General features: G+C 39.2%; 1 protein-coding gene across 7 annotated transcripts in view; it reads right to left on the bottom strand.

Annotated features, from left to right (window-relative positions):
* Nucleotides 1-22,262, bottom strand: part of SPAG9 (sperm associated antigen 9) — a gene marked incomplete at its 5' end in the record, with an annotated part of 180,165 nt that overhangs the window by 82,658 nt on the left and 75,245 nt on the right. For 4 of the 7 annotated variants that reach the window (XM_014589814.2, XM_027773859.1, XM_014589816.2 and 1 more), the window contains 3 exon segments: nucleotides 1,947-2,097; nucleotides 7,969-8,063; nucleotides 18,788-18,858. In XM_014589814.2, coding sequence (XP_014445300.1) covers nucleotides 1,947-2,097; nucleotides 7,969-8,063; nucleotides 18,788-18,858 — 317 coding nt within the window. 7 annotated transcript variants of the gene reach the window in all.

Genomic DNA, 22,262 nt, shown 5'->3' with positions numbered 1-22,262 from the left:
ATGGCCATCCCTCCGAGGGGTGATTTCTCACTTTCTGTCTCTCTGGCGAGCGCACGTGTCCTATAGCAAAAACCTTTATAAAGAGTGAATTATTAACTGTATTTATTACTTTTTTGATGACAAATTCTTGGTCGAGAATATAATCTGGGGTGTCGGCAGTAGCTGCAGTGAAAAGAATTTGTGCAATGTCTCACGTCGTTTTGTTGGTACATCCTACTAAGAGACCCCAGGCATAACTTATGAATGTGAAACTGTGAATGAATGCATAAAAGGTATCTGTGAAACGTAGGAAGAACATCTGAGGAAAACAAATGCCAACAGTCCCTCTGTCACATACGATATCAGTCTGTTGTTTGATTTTACCAGAGATCTGGCAGACCCTGACTGTCTTGTTTACCAAGTGCATACCTAGACAGGCCAGCCTTATAACACAAAGATCTCCATGCTCCCTCCTCAGCAGGCTCAACAGACCAGGAAATAAATGCTCAGAAGCACTGGGCAAAAGCGAGTGCACTGCAACACAGGGGTGTGTAGCCTGCTGTAGTGGAAGCTGTGCATTAGAGCACCTATTACAATTTTGTTACACTCGAGCCCAAAAGTATCAGATGAAATGTTAAGATCTTGTTCAATCTGAAACCCCTACTGCCCCTTTTATTATTCTTTGGGGTTTTTTCACTCAAACGTTTTTATGATGACTTAGATGTAAGCTGCTCTTTGTCCATTAACACTGGTTCCAATTCTTTGAACTGTTTGTATCTGCTTTATAACATTCGCTGTATTTATCCTTCAAGATGGAGTGGGGGGGTGGTGGTACAGTTTAATTATGTTCTCAAGATAAAGTCTTAGTGAAAAATACTCTTGTTTAAAAAAATATATAATCTATAATGAATTAACACCAGGACTTTTAGCAAACACAATGTACTTTTGTATACTACTCTATGAAGTGGTTTCGAGGAAGCAAAGTGTTGTGTTTTGTCTTATTTTAAAATGCAATACTAAATTTGAGGCTTTCTAATAGTGGATCAAGAATTTCAGGTGACAGTGACTTCAATTCTAAAAAACAGAACTGGGTAGGTACACTATTTACCCTATCCCAAATATATAATATATAGCCTAAATAAAATAGAAATTATTTTTGTCATTTTTATACTTATTAAGATCTAACAATGCTTGACTTTGTTTCTCTGTATAATTTCAAATACACACACACACACACAAACAAAAACCTAACACTTGGGGAAAAGCCCATTTCCAATTTTAAAAAATTAATTTTGTAAGCCAAAATGTATATAAACTATTATATTTTATTATACTTGGACTGTATAGCCCTTCAATTTTCATAAGGCGTATAGGGGCCAGCAGGTGGCATGGTGGTTAAGGCACCAGACTCCCACACGGCTGATTGCAGTTCAAGTCCTAAACCTGGCAGCTTACTCTTTCTCTTTTGCTCTCTCTGTCTCTCTCTGGTCAAATTAAAAATAAATAAGTAAATTAAATAAAAATTTAAAAGAATTATTTATTTAATTTCATTTGCTAGTATTACTTTTCAATTTGACCAGAGAGAGAGAGGGATCCCTGAAAATGAAAGGGAAAGTGAGAAAACAAGCCACCAGGTCTGGGACTCAAACTGCAGTCGGCCACATGGGAATCCAGCACCTTTAACCACTATGCCACCTGTCAGCCCCAAAATTAAATTATTATTAAAAAGAAGGTGGCTTGTGAAGGACCAGCAGGAGAAATGGTGGTTAAGATGCTAGACTCTCACATGGCCAACAGAGGTTCAAACCATGAACTTGGAGGCTTGCTTTCTCATTTTTCCTCTCTCACTCTGTTTCTCTTTGGTGAATTAAAATAAAATAATAAATAAAAAGTAAGTAATTCTTTAAAAAAAAAAAAAAAAAGCTTACGAAATTTAAACTGATAATTTCATTTTTTAAAAAGCTTACCTTGAGGCTGGTATGAGAACGTGGTTGACTCAATTCCTGAAATTTCCATTGCTCCGATCCAGGGGTCTCTCCTCCTTTCTGAGTGTCAGGTGTAAGCAGTCCATCTCCAGCAGGTAATGGGAAAATCCCTAATGATATAGGACGTTCTTTTCTACTTGGAGAAGAAAGGAAAAAGTAAGCATTCTTTTTTTTTTTAGTTTATATTTATCATGACTGTAAGTAACACACCTGGACGTCACTACTCGAGAATCATCACTCCCAAATAATACTGTTTGTTCACCTAAATAAGTAGATTTACCAAAGAGAAAGGAGAGTATCAGAAGTTTAAGCTAGTACCCAAGAAATAAGAAAAGTAGTAACAAATGGGTTAGGAAATCCTGTAAGTAATGAGTTCCTCTACCAGGAAGCAGGCAGGGAGATTCACACTTAGGTTAGTCCTAGAGAAACTTGCAGCCTCCTACTTTGGAAAGTGAACCTAGCCCCTGTTCCTGGACTTCCCAAATCCTCGCACTAGTCCCTGGATATTTACCGCAGCCTTTTCAAAGTACATCTCTTTACTCCAGAGGTAAATCAACATAGTGTCTAAATCAGGACTACTGATCAGCTGGTAAAAAGAACTGAAAAGATTTTTATCCACCCTAAAGTATAATAGGAAAACTCTATTTTGCTACAGAACCTCTTTATATGAGTTCCATTCAAGCGCATGAGAAAAAAATACTGCTGGTTTTTTCCAAACAAGGATGCCAAAAATTCTATAAAAGACTGTTGAATTTCCAATACTTTGTGAGAACCTTCAATGAATAAGAGTTACGATTTTAATAATAATAGAATTTCAACAAGAGAAACATCCTTTGTTGATGCACAGAAGATTCCAGATTGCTTTTAGAGAGTGGAAACAAGCCTACCAACAGATCGTCCCGGGTCATTAACTCAAAAGTGTGGAAACTGGAAAGAAATCGGATACTTAAAGGTTTGGTGCCTCCTGCAATTCATACCTCTAATAGTAACAAAGTAAGTTATAAGAAAAATAAGGGGGTTATAAATAAAAGTGGAAAATATTGCTTTGCTAAATAAGTCTTTTATTATGTAAGTTCATTTTTATACCAAGAAACTTAAGCCACTTTTGAAATGTGTCTGCAGTTAACACAAAGGGTGTGTATGCTCCCATTCCTATCAAAAAGGATTAGTAAAGCTGTCACAATCCCTTCTTCGAGATTAGGTAAAGAAAAGGGTTGAGAGCTTGTGTTCTATTATCCACATTGTATGCACAAGGAAATAAAAATTTAAAAACAGGAACTTTTCTCTATCAGAATTCATTCATCATCATTTCTCATGCTTGGAATATGATTTCCTCTCTGATTTGGGAGAAAAATTCAAATGCAAGTGGGCACCACAATAAAAGACTAGTTTTTGTTCTGTTTTGTTTTCTTTTGTTATAGTGAGAATACCCTCACTGGAGAAAGACAGAGAGGGGTGAGGGTGATGGCCACATGGCAATCTTCTCTCCTTTCTCCTCAGGATTTAGGGCATCCACACACACACCCTGCATGGTTTTTAGGATACCAGGTCTGGTACTTGAACAACACAGCCAGCCATGTGGGATCCAGCTGCCTTAACTAACACCCACTGGCTGGCCAAGCCTAATCTGTGATTATGAGCTGCCAAAACAACCAAATGACAAAGAGAACTAGTTAATTATTCTGTCATACCAGTTATTTCCAAATACTGGTCAGCAACAAAGTTTACAGAGTTTTGCTAGTTTCCATGGCAAAAAAAGAGGCAATCTTTATGACCTCCCTGGTGGACACCTGCCACACGCAGTGCACATACACGTGTCCGGGTAACAGAGCCTGCTCCTTTCTGAGAATTTTAAACTACATCCTTTCTGCTTCTTTGATCTTAAAATGCCAGACTTCCATCAGATGTGGAGACTGTGACTAGCAGCTAGACTTTTTTCTATGTCCACAATGACAAAATAAAGTTATCAACCTAATGTTTACCCCCCCCCCCAATTTGTACGTGGTGGAACATAGCTGGGGAACTAAAAATCCAAGGTCTAAGAGCTACTAGTTGACTTCTAGTTATTTTCTGACATACAATAATGACTTAAGCAAAAGTGATTGGGCATTTAATAGATGGAAATCTCTCTACTCAAGAAAGCAAAGACAACCAGGAAGATAATACACACTTTACACAAATCTATCGCAATGCTATCAGAGATCAAAATGCAAGAGTCACTAGAATGATCTTCCTGTATCAATGACAACCCATTCATTTTCACATACATCAAATGATTAGGAGGAATCTTCCATAAATGCCAGTTTTACTTTCCTAGTTCAGTCAGCTAAATCCATAATCCAAAATATAGAATGTTCACCTCTTTATTGTGCTTTTATCACTCAGAAACTGCTCTATAGGCAAGGGACTTCTCTTCAGAGACTGTTAGCTATCTGTCAAGAGGGTACTCTGGGTTACATTGCTCTAACTCTGGAATAATATTACTATATATTCCTCTTTTTTCTTATTTTACTGATAAATTTATATAAAAGTTGGGCAGGCATGTAATTACTCAAAATCATTAGAATCCTGCTTTCAAAAAGATACCCTGAAAGCTAAACATTAGTCTTGTACTATGCTGGTGTGCACCTTTGGTAGTCTAGGTATTAAATGCTTCAATTGAACTTACAGAAGAAAAGAAACCCAAGGATGGGACATGTGGGAAAAAATCATGTGGCAGATTAAACCCCCAGATCAAAACATCTGCTATTACTGCTCAGAAACAAAGCTATCATCAACTACCAGAACCCTTACCTTACTATATATTTCTCTCTCTCTCTCTCTCTCTCTCTCTCTCTCTCTCACTTATTAGGTTTTTGCCATGGGGTGTGTGTGCTTACTGGAGACAGAGAGAGAGAAAGAGAGAGAGAGAGAGAGAAAAGGAAGTGAAAAATCACCTCGTAGGGGAGAAGGCCACACAGCAATTCCTTCTCCTGTATTCTCCTCTCGGAATTTTGGGCACGCACGCACATATACCTGGCTTGATTTTTAAGCAGCCAGGTCCAGGACTCAAATCACTGTTGGTCATGTGGGAGTCCAACACCTTTAACTTCCTTGCCACCTATATTCTTTTATTTTTATAACATTAGTTCTATATATCCATTTTTGAATTGGTAATTTACATGTTAGCTTACATACATAAGTAATTTTGCAAGTAACATTTTTGAAAGAGCTTTTTGACATATTCACACTTAATATACCTATTGATAATTAATAAAATCTGCTTTATATATAACAGAGACCAAAAAATAAAAATCGAGTTACATTTATTAAACACCCACCATGTGGCAGCTACTGAGCCAGAGGATTTATTTGCATTATCTCACTTAATCCTTACAAGGAAATAGGAATTCTTTTCCCAGTTTTTATGGTAGGAAAAGTGATGCTCAGAAACTTTAGGCGCTAGTAATTGGCCGAATAGGGATTGCAACTTAGCTCTACGCAACTCAAGGCCATAAGCTTTCCTTGAAGCTGCCTACCTGGAACTACCTACTTTTGGACAATTTCATATTGAAGACTTTGATATCTTTATTCGACCAGATCGATTTCAACGTTTCTGTCACAAAACTTTTAAAATGTAATAAGGTATTTTATCAATAAAACAGCTGGTACTAAAAAAGTTCTGCTAAAAATGGAGTACACGTGAGTATGAAAATTACTTACTTATGTAATTTACCATATATCTGACAACAATAATTAAATACAAAAGAATCATTTCACTTGACTTTTAAACCACCCAGTGGGTTAAGTATCTTCAGAAGAGGAAACTCAGGCAGAGAGATTAAGAAACTCGCCAAAGGTCCTCTGGCTCCCATGAGGCAAAGCACTTGCACCAGGCAGTCTGGCCCCACAGCCTCTCACCCTCCTGCACAGCACCCAATCCTGAGAAGGCCCCTTAACATTAGCTTCATTTTAATATTTTACATATTCTTGAGTTCAGGTGTTTTCAATTTTCTCAAAGCCTAAATACAATATATGCATATAAAAATCTTTTACATATTAAAATATATACACGTATAATAATATACTGCTTCCAATTTTGATAAATCAAAAAAGAAAATAATAATGAACAAGTACCTAGTTTTAGACCATGATTAAAATTTTAATTTCTGGGCCTTAAACTAATATTGAACATAAACAGACTGACCTATAAATACAAAGAAACACACTAGGGAATTTACTTTTAAATTCTCCTTAGTTTCTCTAAGTCAACAATTAGGATTTGCATATTTTTGTAAACATTTAAATAAAAAATATACGTGTACTATGACCTTTCACTGAAAATCAAGCATAAATCTGAACAAATCAGATACTTATTGTTTGATAAGTTAGAAAACTAAAGAAACCAAAACCTGAAACCTCTAAGAAGTGGAGCTGAGTACAAGAGGAGTGAGCAGCAGTCAAGCTGACGAGATTAATGACTACCCCTATAAGCAGGCATGGACATTTGTCACCCAAGACTACAAAGAGAAGAAAGGGCGACATCCAACCAAACAATACTGAATAGGCTTTGTTAAGGCTTTCACAACTTCAATGTGTAAGGAATGGGGAAAATGCATTCCCTGACCTAAAAGGTTTAAATAATTTTACTTTAAAATATATTTTGTTTCAGGAGAAAATATTTAAATTGTCAGTTTCCTTAAGTTGTTATTAAAAATTGCAAAATTGATGCCTGACTCTCCATCAGTCAAAGGATAACTGAACAAAATAAACCTATGGCCTGTGTCTAATCGACTACAAATCCTGGCATAAAAGATATTTGCCCCTAAATGCTCAGAAGCTAAAGGCAGAGACTGTACAAACTTAGACCTGGCGCTCTACTCTTTACTCGGAGCAGTCTGCCTGAAACAAGACCACACTGACCTTGTACTTGTGTATGAGGTACAGTATGAAAATCCTTTTCTTTGGTCGGTACTTTCCAATTACAAAGCCGTATTCCTAAATGACAGTCTATAAATTACCACAAATAAAAATAGAAATCCTAGCTTCAGGCCATTTTCCATTGTTCCAAGCTGCAACAGAAATGGTTACAAAGCAGACCCGTGGAGCTAAAAATTTAAGAAAAAGCAGCTAAGCAGGGGCTTCCGAGAGAGACTGGAGTACCTGAGTATCCTTGGTAGGTTCTGCGTCAGAGCTGGCACACCGGTAGAAATAGAAAAGTGCACAAGCAGCAAAACAGAGAGAGATACTAAGATAGCAGAATTAATGACCACCGCCCCGCCAACAAAGCCAAACACAAACAGCAGCATGCATCCAGGACTCATGGCGCTGTGCTGGCATGGTGAAACACCCGAACCAGGAGGCCTACACGGGGGCCAAAGGGGTATCTTTGTAGTGAGGATCTGTCATTCAGCTGCTGCCACAAAAACAATGCCATCAGCAGCAGCTTTCCACTCCATCCTGCAGCAGCTCCCAAGCGATGACGTCATTCCGCTCTCCCCACCTCATAACCATAGAGCTGCTGCTCCTCGCATTTATGCAGCAACCCAGAGCAACAGCCAGCCTATTAACTGTTCCCCCCTCCACTGAGAGTCCTGGCTCAGCTCATTGGCTACAATGCTTAGAGATCTACATAATTTATTCACACTCCTACATCAAACAGGGCTAGCTAACCCTTTCAAACTCTCCTCTCTGTAACCAAAAGGACTTTAAACTAATTATACGGGAGTAATAACAAATTTCAGCATTCCCACAGTTAGAAAATTTTAATCTCCATCAAGTCTCAGAAAACAATCAAAATGCCTGATATGCTGCTTCTACAGCATGACTCATAATTTACTTTTAATAGTGAAGGGTGTTTCTATTTTTCTACACTATTCTCTCCTATAGCATTCCAACCACAGTGGAGAGCTTTGTGAATCAGCCTAGCTATTGTTCCAGGATTAAAGAATAGAGAAAAACAGAACCGAAGAGACAGATTATTTATTTCACTTTTTCTCTAGCCGAAATGTATAACAAAGCTTACCTAATTCTACTGTGCGCTGCAGATTCTAGTTGATCACTGCCTGAGAGCTGATGAAGTTTTGTCCTTTCTAAGTGTTCCATATAATTATGGATCATCTATTTTTAAAGAGAAAAAAGTACACAAAATTTTAAGTTGATACCTGGAATAAAAACAATGTCATAACAAGAGAAACATTTTTATACAATTTTCTTATCAGACAAATCCAATTCCATATAAAAAAATACTAAAAAAAAATTCTTTTGGCAAGGAATAAGGAAATTTTTACATCTAAATAAGCTAGTGATGCCCATAAAGGTAGTCATTATCTTACTTAGCACAGCAAAAAACCTTTTATGATATACAACGATATTTTTTTTTTTTTTGAGAGAGAGATTTTTGCTATAGAGCATGTGCACTCGCCAGAAAGACAGAGACAGAAAGCGAGAAATCATGCCCCAGGGGGGATGGCCATGCTGCAATCCCTTCTCCTCCATCCTCCTCTTGGGATCTCGGGCGCACGCATGCACACATGCTTGGCATGAGTTTAAGCCACCAGGTCCGGGACTCGAACTGCAGTCAATTACATGGGAGTCCAGTAACATGGCCATTACTCCAACTGCTGGTCCCAATATACGATGCTATTGGGACTGGCAGGTGGCCTGGTGGTTAAGGACGCTGGACTCTCACATGGCTGACCATGGTTTGTGTGCCGAACCTGGTAGCTTGCTTTCTTACTGTCCCCCCACCCACACACACACACTCTCTGGTCAAATTAAAATAAATAAACAAACAAATACAGTTCAATAAAATAATTATTTAAAAAATATGATGCTATTAAATAAAAAATCAAAATAAACAACACAAATTAGTGTGTGTGTGTTGTGTGTGTGCGTGTGTGTGTATATATATCTATATATACACATACACATACATACATATATATATGGGGGGGGGTGACAAGAGACCACTGGTTAATAATAGATGGTATGTAAGAAATCCATTCACTGGGACCAACAGATGGCATAATGGTTATGTTGCTGGACTCCCATATAGTCAACCACAGTTCAAGTCCCAGAACTGGTGGCTTAAACTCATGCATATGTGCCCCAAATTCCAGGTGAATGGAGGAGAAGGGATTGTGGCACGGCCAACCCCACTGGGAGGTAATTGTTTTGCTTTCAGTCTCTCTGTCTCTCCAGCAAGTGTATGTGCCCTATAGCTAAAATTTCTCTCCTTAAAAAAAAAAGAAAAAGGGAGGGGGGCCAGCAAATGGTGCTGGACTTCCACGTAGTCAACCGTGGTTCAAGTCCTAGACCCGATAGCTTAAACTCACGCCAGGCGCATGTCCAAACATGTCCGATATCCCAAGAGGAGAATGGAGGAAAAGAGATTGCGTGGCCATCCCCCTCCCCAGGGGAGGGGGGCAGTTTCTCGCTTTATGTCTTTCTATTTCTCCCTGTTTCTCTGGCAAGTGCATGCACACTAAAGCAAAAATATCTCTCTTTCACTAAAATCCATTCACTAAGAAACCATATCCTTGTATGTTGATATCTTTCTTTTTAAAAGAAATGAGCAGAATAAAGATCATCTTTAATTAAGCTAAGTAAATACCAAGATATTTATTTGTTTCTGTAGATTTATTAATGGTTAGGAAAAAATGCCAAAATACTGATTTACTGTGAATTTTATTGCTATTTTAATATAGTAATCTATAATAACAGCAACATATTAATATTTTTAAGAAACAAGTGTCATCGGGGGCCAGCAAGTGTCATGGAGGTTAAGGTGACTGGATCCCAGGTGGGGGACTAAATGGTTTGAATCCCAGACCCTGAGACTTGGAAAACACACCAGATGTATAGGCATGCCTGCCCAAAGTCTTGAGAAGAGAATGGAGACACAGGGATTGTGGCATGGCCATCCCCCACCTGGGGGGGAGTGATTTCTCACTTTCCCTCTCTCTGTTTCTCTCTTTCTAGCAAGCACATATGCCCGATAGTAAAAAACTAAAAAAAACAAAATATAAATTAAAAAAATAGAATACTCTGATTTTGAATCTGAGACAAGGAACCATATGATAGATGACCTAAATATGGAAGTGAAAACAAAGACTACCTTGAAATACAAAGACTACCTTGAAATTCTGTGGTCCTACTTGATTCTTGATAATCTACAGTTTCACTTTTAAGAATCCTAAATCTAGAATTAAGACACTGGGGCTGGTGGTGGCACAGTGATAAAACCCAAGGCTGATTGATCTGGGAAAGTTCTGAGTTTGTATCCAGAGACCTCACCAAGTATCCTGGTCATTCACATTCCCATGATCCAGGGCTTGGTAAAGCTGGTGTTAGATTGTGGTATCAAGAGCCTACTGGGGAAACTGGCAGATTGGCGTAGTGGTTAAGGTGCTGGATTCCCACATGGCTGACCACAGTTCAAATCCCGGATCTGGTGGCTTGCATTGTCACTTTCCCCCTCTCTCTCTGTCTCTTTCTGGCCAAATTAAAAAGATAATAATAACAATGATAAATAGAATTAAAAAAAATTTTTTTTTAATTTTAAAAAGCCTATTCTCTCATGAAAGAAGTGAACTTAGGGATGGGAGACAGGAAAAAAAATTCAATCGAAATGGTTTTTTGTTGTTGTTGTTATTTTTTGTTATGTTTTAGAGATTTTGCTATAGGGTGCATGCGCTTGCCAGAGAGACAGAGACAGAAATCGAGAAATCACCCCCGGTGTGTGTGTTGGGCGGTGTGGGATGGTAATGTCACAATCCCTTCTCCTCCATTCTCCCTTGGACTTTTGGGCACACGAGCACATGTGCCCAGCATGAGTCTTTTTTTAAGTCACTGGGTCCAGGACTTGAACCACAGTTGATTATGTGGGAGTCCAGTGACATAACCATTATGCCATCTGCTGGTGCCTCCATCAAAATTTTAAAAATAAATAAATAAAAACCGTAACTACGAATATTAACATGATATGAACGAGAAAAAATAAATTTTAGGGGCCAGCAATTAACGTAATAGCTGTCGCTGGACTCCCATGTAGTTGACCACGGTTTGAGTCTGGGACCCGGTGACTTAAAACTCACGCCGGGCACATGTGCGTGTGTGCCCAAGATCCCGAGAGGAGAATGGAGGAGAAGGGACTGTGGCATGGCCATCCCCCAGGGGGTGATTTCTTGCTTTCTGTCTTTCTATCTCTGTCTGTCTGGCAAGCGCACGCACCCTATAGCAAAACCTCTCCAAAAAAAAAAATAAATAAATAAATTTTAAAAAACAGGAAATAGTATGTTAGTATTTTAAATGCTGTAAATATTTTGAGGCAAGAAAAGGTAAATGTCTTGCTTGAGATTATTCCTTGAATTCTTAACACAGTATGAAACAGCTTTGGAAGATGCTAAATTTTAGCTGCGTTAAGAAAGCTTCCAGAGGGACCAGCAGTTAGCATAATGGCTACGCCGCTGAACTCCCACGTAGTCGACCATGGTTTGAGTCCCGGATCCGGCGGCTTAAACTCACGCCAGGCACATGTGCGTGTGTGCCCAAGATCCTGAGAGGAGAATGGAGGAGGGATTGCGGTGTGGCCATCCCCCCGGGGGTTGATTTCTCGCTTTCTATCTCTTTGTCTCTCTCTGTCTTTCTGGCGAGCGCATGCGTCCTATAAAAACCTCTCCAAAAAGAAAAAAAGAAAAAGAAAGCTTCCAGGGACCAGCAGCTGGAGTACTGGCTATGTCGCTGGACTCCCTTGTCGTCAACCACGGCTCGAGTCCCGGACCAGGTGGCTTAATATGTGTGCGTACCCAGGATCCCGAGAGGAGAATGGAGGAAAAAGAGATTGTGGTGTGGCCATCTCCCTGAGGGGTGATTTCTCGCTTTCTGTCTCTCTGTCTCTTTTTGGTGAGCACACACGTCCTATAGCAAAAACCTCTCCAAAAAAAAGATAGCTTTCAATCTTACCATAAGTCAAAATATGCACTGTAACATATTAAATGACTATTAAAAGCAAATTTAAGTAAATTTTGAAATTTTAACTTTTTAAAAAGCATGCTTTTGCTGTGAAATTTTACTTTGAACTTATAAAAGTTAAGAAATGCAAGTTGGGATGGGAACCAGCAGTTAGCATAATGGCTATGTCGCTGGACTCCCACGTAGTCGACCGCGGTTCGTGTCCCGGACCCGGTGGCTTAAAACTCACGCCGGGCGCGTGTGCGTGCGTGCCCAAGATCCCGAGAGGAGAATGGAGGAGAAGGGATTGCGGCGTGACCATCCCCCCTGGGGGGTCTCGCTTTCTGTCTCTATGTCTCTCTCTGTCTGGCTGGCGAGAGCATGCGCCCTATAGTGAAAACTTCTCCAAAAAAAAAGAGTGCCAAGGATCCCGAGAGGAGAATGGAGGAGAAGGGATTGCAGCATGGCCATCTCCCCTTGGGGGATGATTTTTTTGCTTTCTGTCTCTCTCTCTCTGTCTTTCCGGGGAGCGCACGCACCCTATAGCAAAAACCTCTCAAAAAAAAGGAAAAGAAAGAAAGAAAAAAAAAGAAATGTAAGTTGGGAACTGGCTCTGTGGCAGGGCAGTAATGAACTACTCAAGAGAAGCCAGACCCCACATGGTGGCAGTTGTTTGAATCCATAGTCCAGTCTACCCAAAACATGATGCGCAAACATCTGAGTGCCCAAGGTCCTACGGGCTGGAGGACTGCAGGAAAGGATCACGGAATGACTAGAACCCGTGGAGGGTGCAACTACATCCCTCTCTCTGTTTCTTTCTCTCTCTCTCTCTCTCTCTCTCTCTCACACACACACACACACACACACACACACACACATCCGCATGAGCACACGTACTCTATCAGCTTTATACTATTTTTTTTGTTTGTTTTGGCTATACGTAGTGCGCATGCACTCACTGGAGAGAGACAGAGAGAAGGAAAGTAAGAAATCATTCCCCCAGAGGACAGCCACCTCTCAATCCCTTCTCCTCTATTCTCCTCTAGGGATTTTGGACACACATGCGCATACACCGTGGATGTGTTTTTCAAGCCATCTAGCCTAGGACTCAAACAATAAAATAGCAACTACCGTTTATTGGGTCGTAGTAAGTTGGCCAGTGCATTTACAACATCTTTTCATTTAATCCTCACAGAGCATGACTTTATAGATATACTCCATCTTACGGAGGTGAAAATAACTTGCCAGGTTGATCAATTAGCTAATCATTACCCGTTTTCTGTCATTAGCTTTGGGGCCACTGCTCGGATCCTTCCGACTTAGTCATCTGAGCAGTTAAACATCACAGGACTTGTGCTGTAAATGCCCTTGGGTTAATTCTCCAGGCAAGCAATGAGCTCATTGTCCTTTCTTCCACTCACCCACAAGAAAACCCCACACCCTAAAGCATTTTCTCACATCTAAAATAAAATAATATGTACTATATGCTATAGATGTACAAAAAAGTCAAAGAAATAAAGTGTACATTAAAAATTTTAATAATAAGGCATCACAGTATAGCTCTGGTTAAAAATAATAATAATAATAAATAAAAAATGTTGAGGGAAGGGCAGAACCACCAGTGAGAAAAGAGAGGTGACAGAGTAAACTAGGGCATGCTTTAGATCATTTACCCATGTCTGCCAGTCCCATCCTTCCTGGTCTCAGAGCTGCAATTCTCAATTTTGTCAGGAATGCACATTACTTCACACATATGCAAGAGTCAACCAACAATAAACCACTGGTGTCATCAAGTAAGATCTCACGCACACTAGAAAATCCTTGTTTTGAACCAGCACCAACTCCTTCCCCTGAGATACCTTCATAGCAGAGGTTGACACCCTTAGCTAAAATGTTAGAGCAAAGCAATGATGAACTTTTGGAGACGAATGTTATGTATTCCTTTAATGATGTTGGCCTTGAATCTATCCACATGCAGCCCAAAATTCACACACCCATATCCACAAAGGCCACTAATCATAATGTTGTTGAGATGACATAAAGCAGAGGCACAGAAAAACGTCTAGTGCACTTTAGCACAGGAGACCTAAAGTGTTAATGAAAGTTCAGACAATGGAATCAGAGAAATCTGGCTTCAAATCCAGTTACTACTACCATGGCATCTGGGACAAACATAGAAAATTGGGATGAATGATAGAATTTGGTCAGATGATAAAATGAAAATTCATTTATATACTCCTGAGAGCCACTCCATAGCACAGTGGTTAAAGCCCTGTGCATAGGGAGCTGGATTCCATAGGGATGACCAGAGTTTGAACCCCAGCCTTGGTGACCTAAAAAAATGCCTGGCATTTGTATTTGTGTGTGTATGTATGTACATGCACATGCACAGAATCCTGAGAAGATGGAGAGATAAGAGTGCTCGATCATTTTCTCTTTCTCTCTTTTGGCCAGTGCACATGCCACTTGACCATAAACACATACACACATACACACACACACAAACACACACACACACAAAACACTGGGCACATCTGCATGAGTGCACAAAATCCCAAGAGGAGAAGGGATTGCAACATAATCATACCCCTCGGGGTGCCTTCTCACTTTCTTACTTTCTCTCATCCAGCAAGCACACGTGTCCTATAGCAAAACAAAACAAAACAAACGAACAAAACACACGCACACAGAAAACACTCCCTGATGTGAGACTTTCTAGGATTGCAAAGGGTTTCTGGCTATTAGTAGAAGAGAATGTGCACATGTAGCCCATAGTCTGAATGCCTCACAATTACTTGTTTTTCCATACAAAAATGTGTCATGATTTTTCTGATGACCCAATATTACTTCCACTGTTTCTTTTTTAAAATTAATTTATCTATTATCATTACTATCTTTTAAAATTTGACCAGATCAAGAGAGAGAGAGAAAGCAAGTCACCAGGTCTGGGACTCGAACCATCGTCAGCCATGTAGGAGTTCAGCGTCTTAACTATAATACCACCTGCTGGCCCCTTCCACTGTCTTTGAAGCAAATTCAGTAATGTGCACATAATTGTAGACTGATTAGATAACAGATACATTACATAAAGAGCCACGGCAGGACTCCCTTAAGCAGCAATGTGTTCACAGAATTGCTATTTAGGACCAGCCTCTGTGGCCCACTTGGTAGCATACCAGACTTCAGAGCTGAAACTCATACTCAGACCACAGTGGGAGTCCTGGGCCAGGTCAGCCTGAAAACACACAGGGTGCTTGAGTGCATACGCAGAATCCTCGTGGGCTAGAGGACTGGAGGAAGGGCATTACGGTGTAGCCAAGTCCTATGGAGGATGCCCTTCTTGCTATCTCCCTTATTTTTCTCTCTCTCAAGCAAGCACACAAGCTATATTATGAATTTTTTTTCAATATTAAAAAAAATGATATTGAAAAAGCTATTTTACGTAGGTCCAGACAATGATGCAGCAGTAAAGTAACATACACTGCAAGCCCACATTAGCAGGTCCCAGGTTCACTTCTGGAGATTTCCCTGGAATATAAAGAGCGTATATATGCCCATGATCTAAGGTGGCTGAAGCTGGGGGAGGGGGAGAGACTGTGTTATCAAGATCCTGTTGCAGGTGCTGTCTCTATCTTTCTCTCTCATGAAAGAAAGAAATAAACCTATAAAACAGAACAATTTTGTGCCTGTATAAGAGATGTTCCTTTCTTTAGAAGTAATAGTGAAGAAGTTAAGGATAAATTCTTTGGATTTCCTTTCCCTGTAGATTCCCAGAGTTTACATTTTTACTTATTTTTTTGAAATGCCAGAGCCAGAGGGGTGGAGGGAAGGAACAGGGGGGAGAAAAGGCACCCTTAAACAGAGCCTGGTCATACTACAATCCTTTTTCCTCCAAATTCTCCATCCTGTCAAGATCCTGGGCACACATTGTGCCTAGCATGTTTTTCAAGCCCACAGGGGCCAGGACTCAAACCCTGGCTGGCCATGTGGGATCTAGCTTTCTTTCTCTGCTCAGGGACTAAGTGCTACACTAAGGAAACCAAGTCCAAAGTTCACCTCTAAAGGTCCCCTAGTTCTTCAGCACTGGAAAGTTATCTATAATCGCTAATCATTGGCGTTTCTAGAATATGTATAAACACAGAAAATTATGAGCTAAAACAGAATAGACCAACATTTCAAAGCAGCCATATCTAAGTTATATAAACCTTCCTTGAGGCAAAAATAAATAAATTAAAAAAATAAAAATAAAAGGAGTCTATCAGGGTAGAGAATAGAAGCTATTTACGACTAAGGGAGGAGACCCTATGAAAAGAACTGCATGAGAAACCTGCCTTGGTTACTGGAAAGGTCCAGCTCTCTGACTAGATAACTAAGATTTTCCTGAGATCTTTGTTCTTCTTGGATATCCTCTCCTAAGGAGTAAAATAGAAGTATTGTATATTTCATTTGAAATTGGTATATCAGGTTTTTATTTCTGTAGGAACATGTCTTTGCTTTTATTGACTAAACATATAGGAAAAATACAAAAATTTCACTTTACAGTTGATTTTTTCAAGAATGCATAATTTTACATATATTTCAATTTAACACATAATTTAATAAACTATTATTTTTAAAGAATTATTTAACTTTATTTATTTATTTTAATTTGACCAGAAAGCGACAGAGAGAGAGAAAGAGAGGGAAAATGAGAAAGCAAGCTGCCAAGTCCAGGATTTGAACCATGGTTGACCATGTGGGAGTCCAGCACCCTTAACCACCATGCCACCTGCCAGCCCCAGTAACCTTCTATTATTAAAAAAAAAACTTAGAACTTCATTGAAAAAAAATTATTCATTACAAACAATTATTTATGTTATATAACTATATTCCCCAAATATATTTGCAATGGTCAACACTGACGACCACTATAAACACTAAAGTCACTGCTCAGACAAGAAATGAGTGGTATAAAAAGACCAACGATAGGATGTTAACAACCAATAGTTTAATTAGCCTTCATATCTACCATCTGTCTCATTAAAACAAGAGCGCTTTTCATATACTGAAGAAGCAGCTATGTAACCTGCTCCTGTCTTCCCACAGCTCTATGGTTCCAGCCGTGAACCAGTCTCTTCCTTCTACCACTGGACACCACCTCTGTGAAACCTCATACTCTGGGTGTGGTTTTAATCTGAAACTTCATCAAACTTCATGTGTCAGGGTTAACAGGAATACATGCTAACCTTTTCCCAAGAGTGTTAACCACATTGTTCCAAAGCAAATGAACCCAAGTGTGGTGGTGTTTTATGTTCCTTTAAAAGTAATAATCAAGGTCTCTACCAGAGGCAGGATAAGAGACCACACAAACTAATAAAAAGAAAAATGGAAGCTAGAGATCAGAACCATCTACATGATGGGAGACAGGACTAGAAAGGGAAAAAGATTTTTTTTATATATAACAAATATTGCATGAGTCTATGAAAATTCTATTTATTTGGATATCTGAACTCCAGCCTATGATACACTAAACAATTTTCACATTAAGGAGAAAGAAACAAGGCAACACATAAACGACTGACAGATAATCACACCAAGAAGATTAGGGATCAGCAAGTGGCGTCGTGGTTAAGGTGCAGGACACTCCCACATGGCAAACCACAGTTCAGTCCTAAACCTGGTGGCTTGCTCTCTCTCTCTCTCTCTCTCTCTCTCTGGTCATATTAAAATAAATGAATGAATAAACAAAGTTAAATAAAAATAAATAAATAATTTTAAAAAAAAATAAAGGAAGAAGAAGACAGCTAAAAGGAACCAGCAAATGGTGTAGGGATTATATCACTGGACTTCCACATGGCCAACAGTGGTTCGAATCCCGGACCCAGTGGCTTAAAACTTACACCAGGCACATGTGCATGCATGACCAAGATCCCAAGAGAATGGAGGAGAAGGAACTGTGGTATGTCCATCCTTCCTGGGGGGTGATTTTTCACTTTCCCTCTCACTGTGTTTGTCTTTCTTTCTCCTTACCCCAAGCAGACAGGCCCTAAGGCAAAAAAAAGTCTTAAAAAGGAAAAAAAAAAAAGGGGGGGGGAGGGACCAGCAGTTGGAAAAAGCGCTATTTCTGTTTTTGTAGTCGACCGCAGTTCAAGTCCCGGATCCAGTGGCTTAAACTCATGCCAGGGATGTGTGCATGTGTGCCCAAGATTCCAAGAGGAGAATGGAGGAGAAGGATTGGGGCATGGCCATCCCCCCGGGGGGTGATTTCTCGCTTTCTGTCCCTCTTGTCTTTCCAGTGAGTACATGCGCCCTATAGCAGAAACTTTTACCCACCCCCTCAAAAAAAAGGGGAAGAAAAGCTTTTAAAAAAAAAACTCTCTCTCTTGTCAAATTAAAAAATAATATTAAAAAATTCTTAATTTTTTTTTTCTGTGGCATACTAATTCACCACATGAAAAGCTAATTTCAGATAGGAAACAAGAAAAATCAACATCTGGTAACTAGGTAAATGCCATATGAAGTTCAATGTTTTTCTGGAAATAATCCCCAAGAATTATTATTATTATTATTATTTATTTACTGTATGAGAGAGAGAGAGAGACAGAAAGACAGAGAAACAGAAAGTCAGACAAACACACTCCCAGCAGAGTCCTCATACTGTGATCCACCCCCAACCAGTCAGGAACACAGACATGTACGTGGCACCCAAAGTGTGTAGGGTGACCTTGGGACGCAAACCCAGGACCTGTCCATGCGGCTTCAGCAGCAGGAAGTGTTCTGCTATTGCTGTGCCACCACAGCTGGCCTACTAGGAATTATTCTAACTGATTTTCAAAGATAAATTAAGACAATTACTTTCTCAGGTTCATCTCTCCCAATAGTAGCATGACAAGAACAACACAAAAACCCACCTCGGTATGTCTTTGATGTAATGCATTATATTCCTTCTTCAGTTCTGCTTCTCTTTCTTCAAGTCTGCTAACTGAAATTAAGATACATATACTTAATCAAAACAAAATATAAGAAATTTACTCGAAAAAGTCCACCTTAAACTTGAAATGGGTTATGCATAATCCTGAGCAACTTTAGGACCCTGTGTTCCATAAGAAATTCTTCACAATTGTTTCATCATCATTAATAAATGAAACTTTCTGAGAGGGGAAAAGCCCTAACCATCAGATTGGTTCTCTAATAGGCCTGTGTTTATCACATCACTCCTTGGAGTAGGTTTTTAACATGATTCAGAATTACCTCTTTCAAAAACATTTACAATCACCTTGTATAAATATTAGTTTGATATTAGGCCTCAAATAATTGATTTCTAACACTATTCAGTTCTTTTTTCAATTCTGACAGCTTGTCAAAGTTCCATTGTACTTTTTCTGCAATTTTGGGGATTCATCTTCTTTTATCTAGCTCCCTCTGCTGATGGGTTTTGTGAGTGACAATGATTTCAGGTAATGCTCACGTTATTTTATATATTTTTTCAAAACCCAAAAATCTAGATTCTGAGATACAGAATGCCAGGGTAGGATTTCACAGGAAAGAATGACTGACAGAAAAGAGGAATGAGTCAGAGAGGAGGCGGCGTCCAAAAAAGACCACAAAGAAATTACAACACTTAAGATGGACGGTAATGAGAGTGTTCCAGACACTGTGACCACAGAGAAGGAAACACAAAAGCATGCAGTAGGGAGGCAGAGGGGAAGCTGGTCAACCTGGAGGAGCCCATACTGGCTAAGAAGTAGGGGGAGACAGTCTGGTGGGGAGAAATAAAGCTGATGCTACAGGAGCTTGTCAAGACATGTTTAAAGTCTGTTTGAAAGGACATGTTCTCGTGGTAGAAGGGTCAGCTAGCCACAAACATGCAAGGCTGTTTGTAATGTATAGCCTGTGACTGGCAAGCAGTGATAGAGCTATTAGGAGGTAATACTCTAACATCACCCATGCATGCTTTGTATGCATAACATTAACACACCTCACACCACCAAAACCTAAGTTACCCTGCTACTGTTTGCTACTAAGCAAATCAACTCATTTTTGATTTGTATACCTTTATCTGCCACAATGTATGAGTAGTTTGAAAAGATGTCATTACCTAGGAAAACTATCCCTCTTTTAGTTTTGTTTCTAATTCAAGCTTATCTACACTTGGCTCATTAAATCTAAACCAGTGAGTAAACATATACTCTAGTACCTCTGGCCCACACCTTATCACGCCAGGCAGATAAGGCTCCAGTACATTTGCTATTCATCTTCTCCTGTGGTTGAAAGAGATAATATGCAAACTCATAATGCAAATGTGTTATCATAACACAACAGGTGCTGAAACAATAATCATTTTTGGAGGTACTTTTGTGGTTTTTCTTTAAAAACAGGAAATTCAGGGACAGCAGGTAGCATGATAAGGGCACTGGACTCCCACATGGCCAACCGCTGTTCGAGTCCCAGACCTGGACCTCGTGGCTTGCTTTCTCGCTTTCTCGCTTTCTCACTTTCTCTCTCTCTCTCTCTCTGTGTCCCTCTCTGGTCAAATTTAAATAAATAAATAAATAAATAAAGCTAAATAAAATAATTCTTTAAAAAAATAAAAACAGGAAATTTAAGAAAATTATAAATTCAAGATATTTAGGAATAATTTCAAAATAAACATTTTCTACTACTTGTCAATTAAATTAATTACTTTAAATAATTATTTGTTTAATTTTGTTATCATTATTACTATTTTTCTTTAATTTGATCAGAGAAAGAGAGAGAGAAAGGGAAAGTGAGAAAACGAGCCATCAAGTCTGGCCATGTGGGAGTCCAGAACCTTAACCACCATGCCACCTGCCAGCCCCAGTTAAACTAATCTAATAGCATAAGGGAATCCTGAGACTACTGGACAAATCATATCTACTTTTACTTGCTTAGTTTGAGTCCTGGCCCTGGCAGCTTGCCTTCTCACTTTTCCTCTCTCTCTCTCTCTGGTCAAAAATAATAAATAAATAAATAAATAAATAAATAAATAAATAAATAAATAAATCTATCTTTAAAAAATAATAAAATAAAATCCAACTATCATCCATAACCCTCAATTTCAATTTTGATTCAACAGTAAAGCCTCATTATTCTCACTAATTATATGAATTAATAAATAAATCTATATTACTATCACTACATTACTAATAGCAACTAACAATATTAAGTGCTGATTTCATATTATACCACGCACTGTCCTAAGAACTATATATGAACTAAATATTAATTTATTCAAGCCTGAAATTAACCTTATGATTGAAGTTTTGTTTTGTTTCTGAGAAGTTTTTGCTATAGGGTATGTGCACTCGCCCGAAAGAGAGACAGAAAGCGAGAAATCACCCCTCAGGGGGGATGGCCACACTGCAATCCCTTCTCTTCCATTCTCCTCTCAGGATCTTGGGCACATGCGCACATGTGCCTGGCGTGAATTTAAGCCACTGGGTCTGGGACTCGAAGCGTGGTCTACTACATGGGAGTCCAGCAATGTAGCCATTATGCCATCTGCTGGTCCTGATTGAAGTACTATTACATTCATTTTAGAGATAAGGAAAGTAGGACAAATAGAGGTTAAATAACTTGCCCAAAGTCAGGTTTACACAGGTAGTAAACAGCAAAACAAAGATTCCTAACAAAGGATATGGCTCCAAAGTCATTTTCCTTCAGAAATACTTATTTAAATTGATTTACTTGTTACTATTCTTCAATCTGACCAGAAACAGAGTGAGAAAGCCAGCCACCAGGTCCGGGACTAAAACCACAGTCAGCCATGTGGGAGTCTAGCACCTTAAATACCACTCTACCTGCCGGCTCCCAGAATCTGTTCTTAACCACCATATTGTACTGCCTCTCCAGAAATATTCGTTTTCACCTGTTTTGCATATTAGGGTATATATTAAGATTTCACTAAAATGAAGCATACTTCAAATTAAAACCTCCTCTGTTCTTATGGAAATACTCAGTCACAGATAAATTGACACACAAGCATCAAACTGACAAAAATATGTACCCCTCTCTGTTAATCACAAGAGAAATGCACGTTAAAATAAAAATGTGCTATCAGTATGCTCATCGGAATGGCTAAAATGAAAAGCTCAATACATCAAGTGCTAAGAAGGACTGGGACACTTTCATATACTGCTGATGGGAATATTAACTGGTACACTTTGAAAACTGGCAAGATGTGATAAAGTTGAATGTTTACAACCCTACCACAAAACAATTCCATTGTTAGGAAGCACGTATATATGTTTACCCAAAGGTTTCTTTTTAAAAAATTTTTGTTATAGTGTGTGTGCAGTTTCCAGAGACACAGGATGATAGGAGACAAAAAGCAAGAAATCACCCCCGGGGGGGGGGGGGATGGCC

The sequence above is a fragment of the Tupaia chinensis genome, unplaced genomic scaffold (assembly GCF_000334495.1).
Source record: "Tupaia chinensis unplaced genomic scaffold, TupChi_1.0 Scaffold000383_1, whole genome shotgun sequence".
NCBI classification, from domain to species: domain Eukaryota; kingdom Metazoa; phylum Chordata; class Mammalia; order Scandentia; family Tupaiidae; genus Tupaia; species Tupaia belangeri.
Note: the sequence above shows the minus strand (reverse complement) of the source record. Positions and strands in the feature narration are given on the sequence as shown.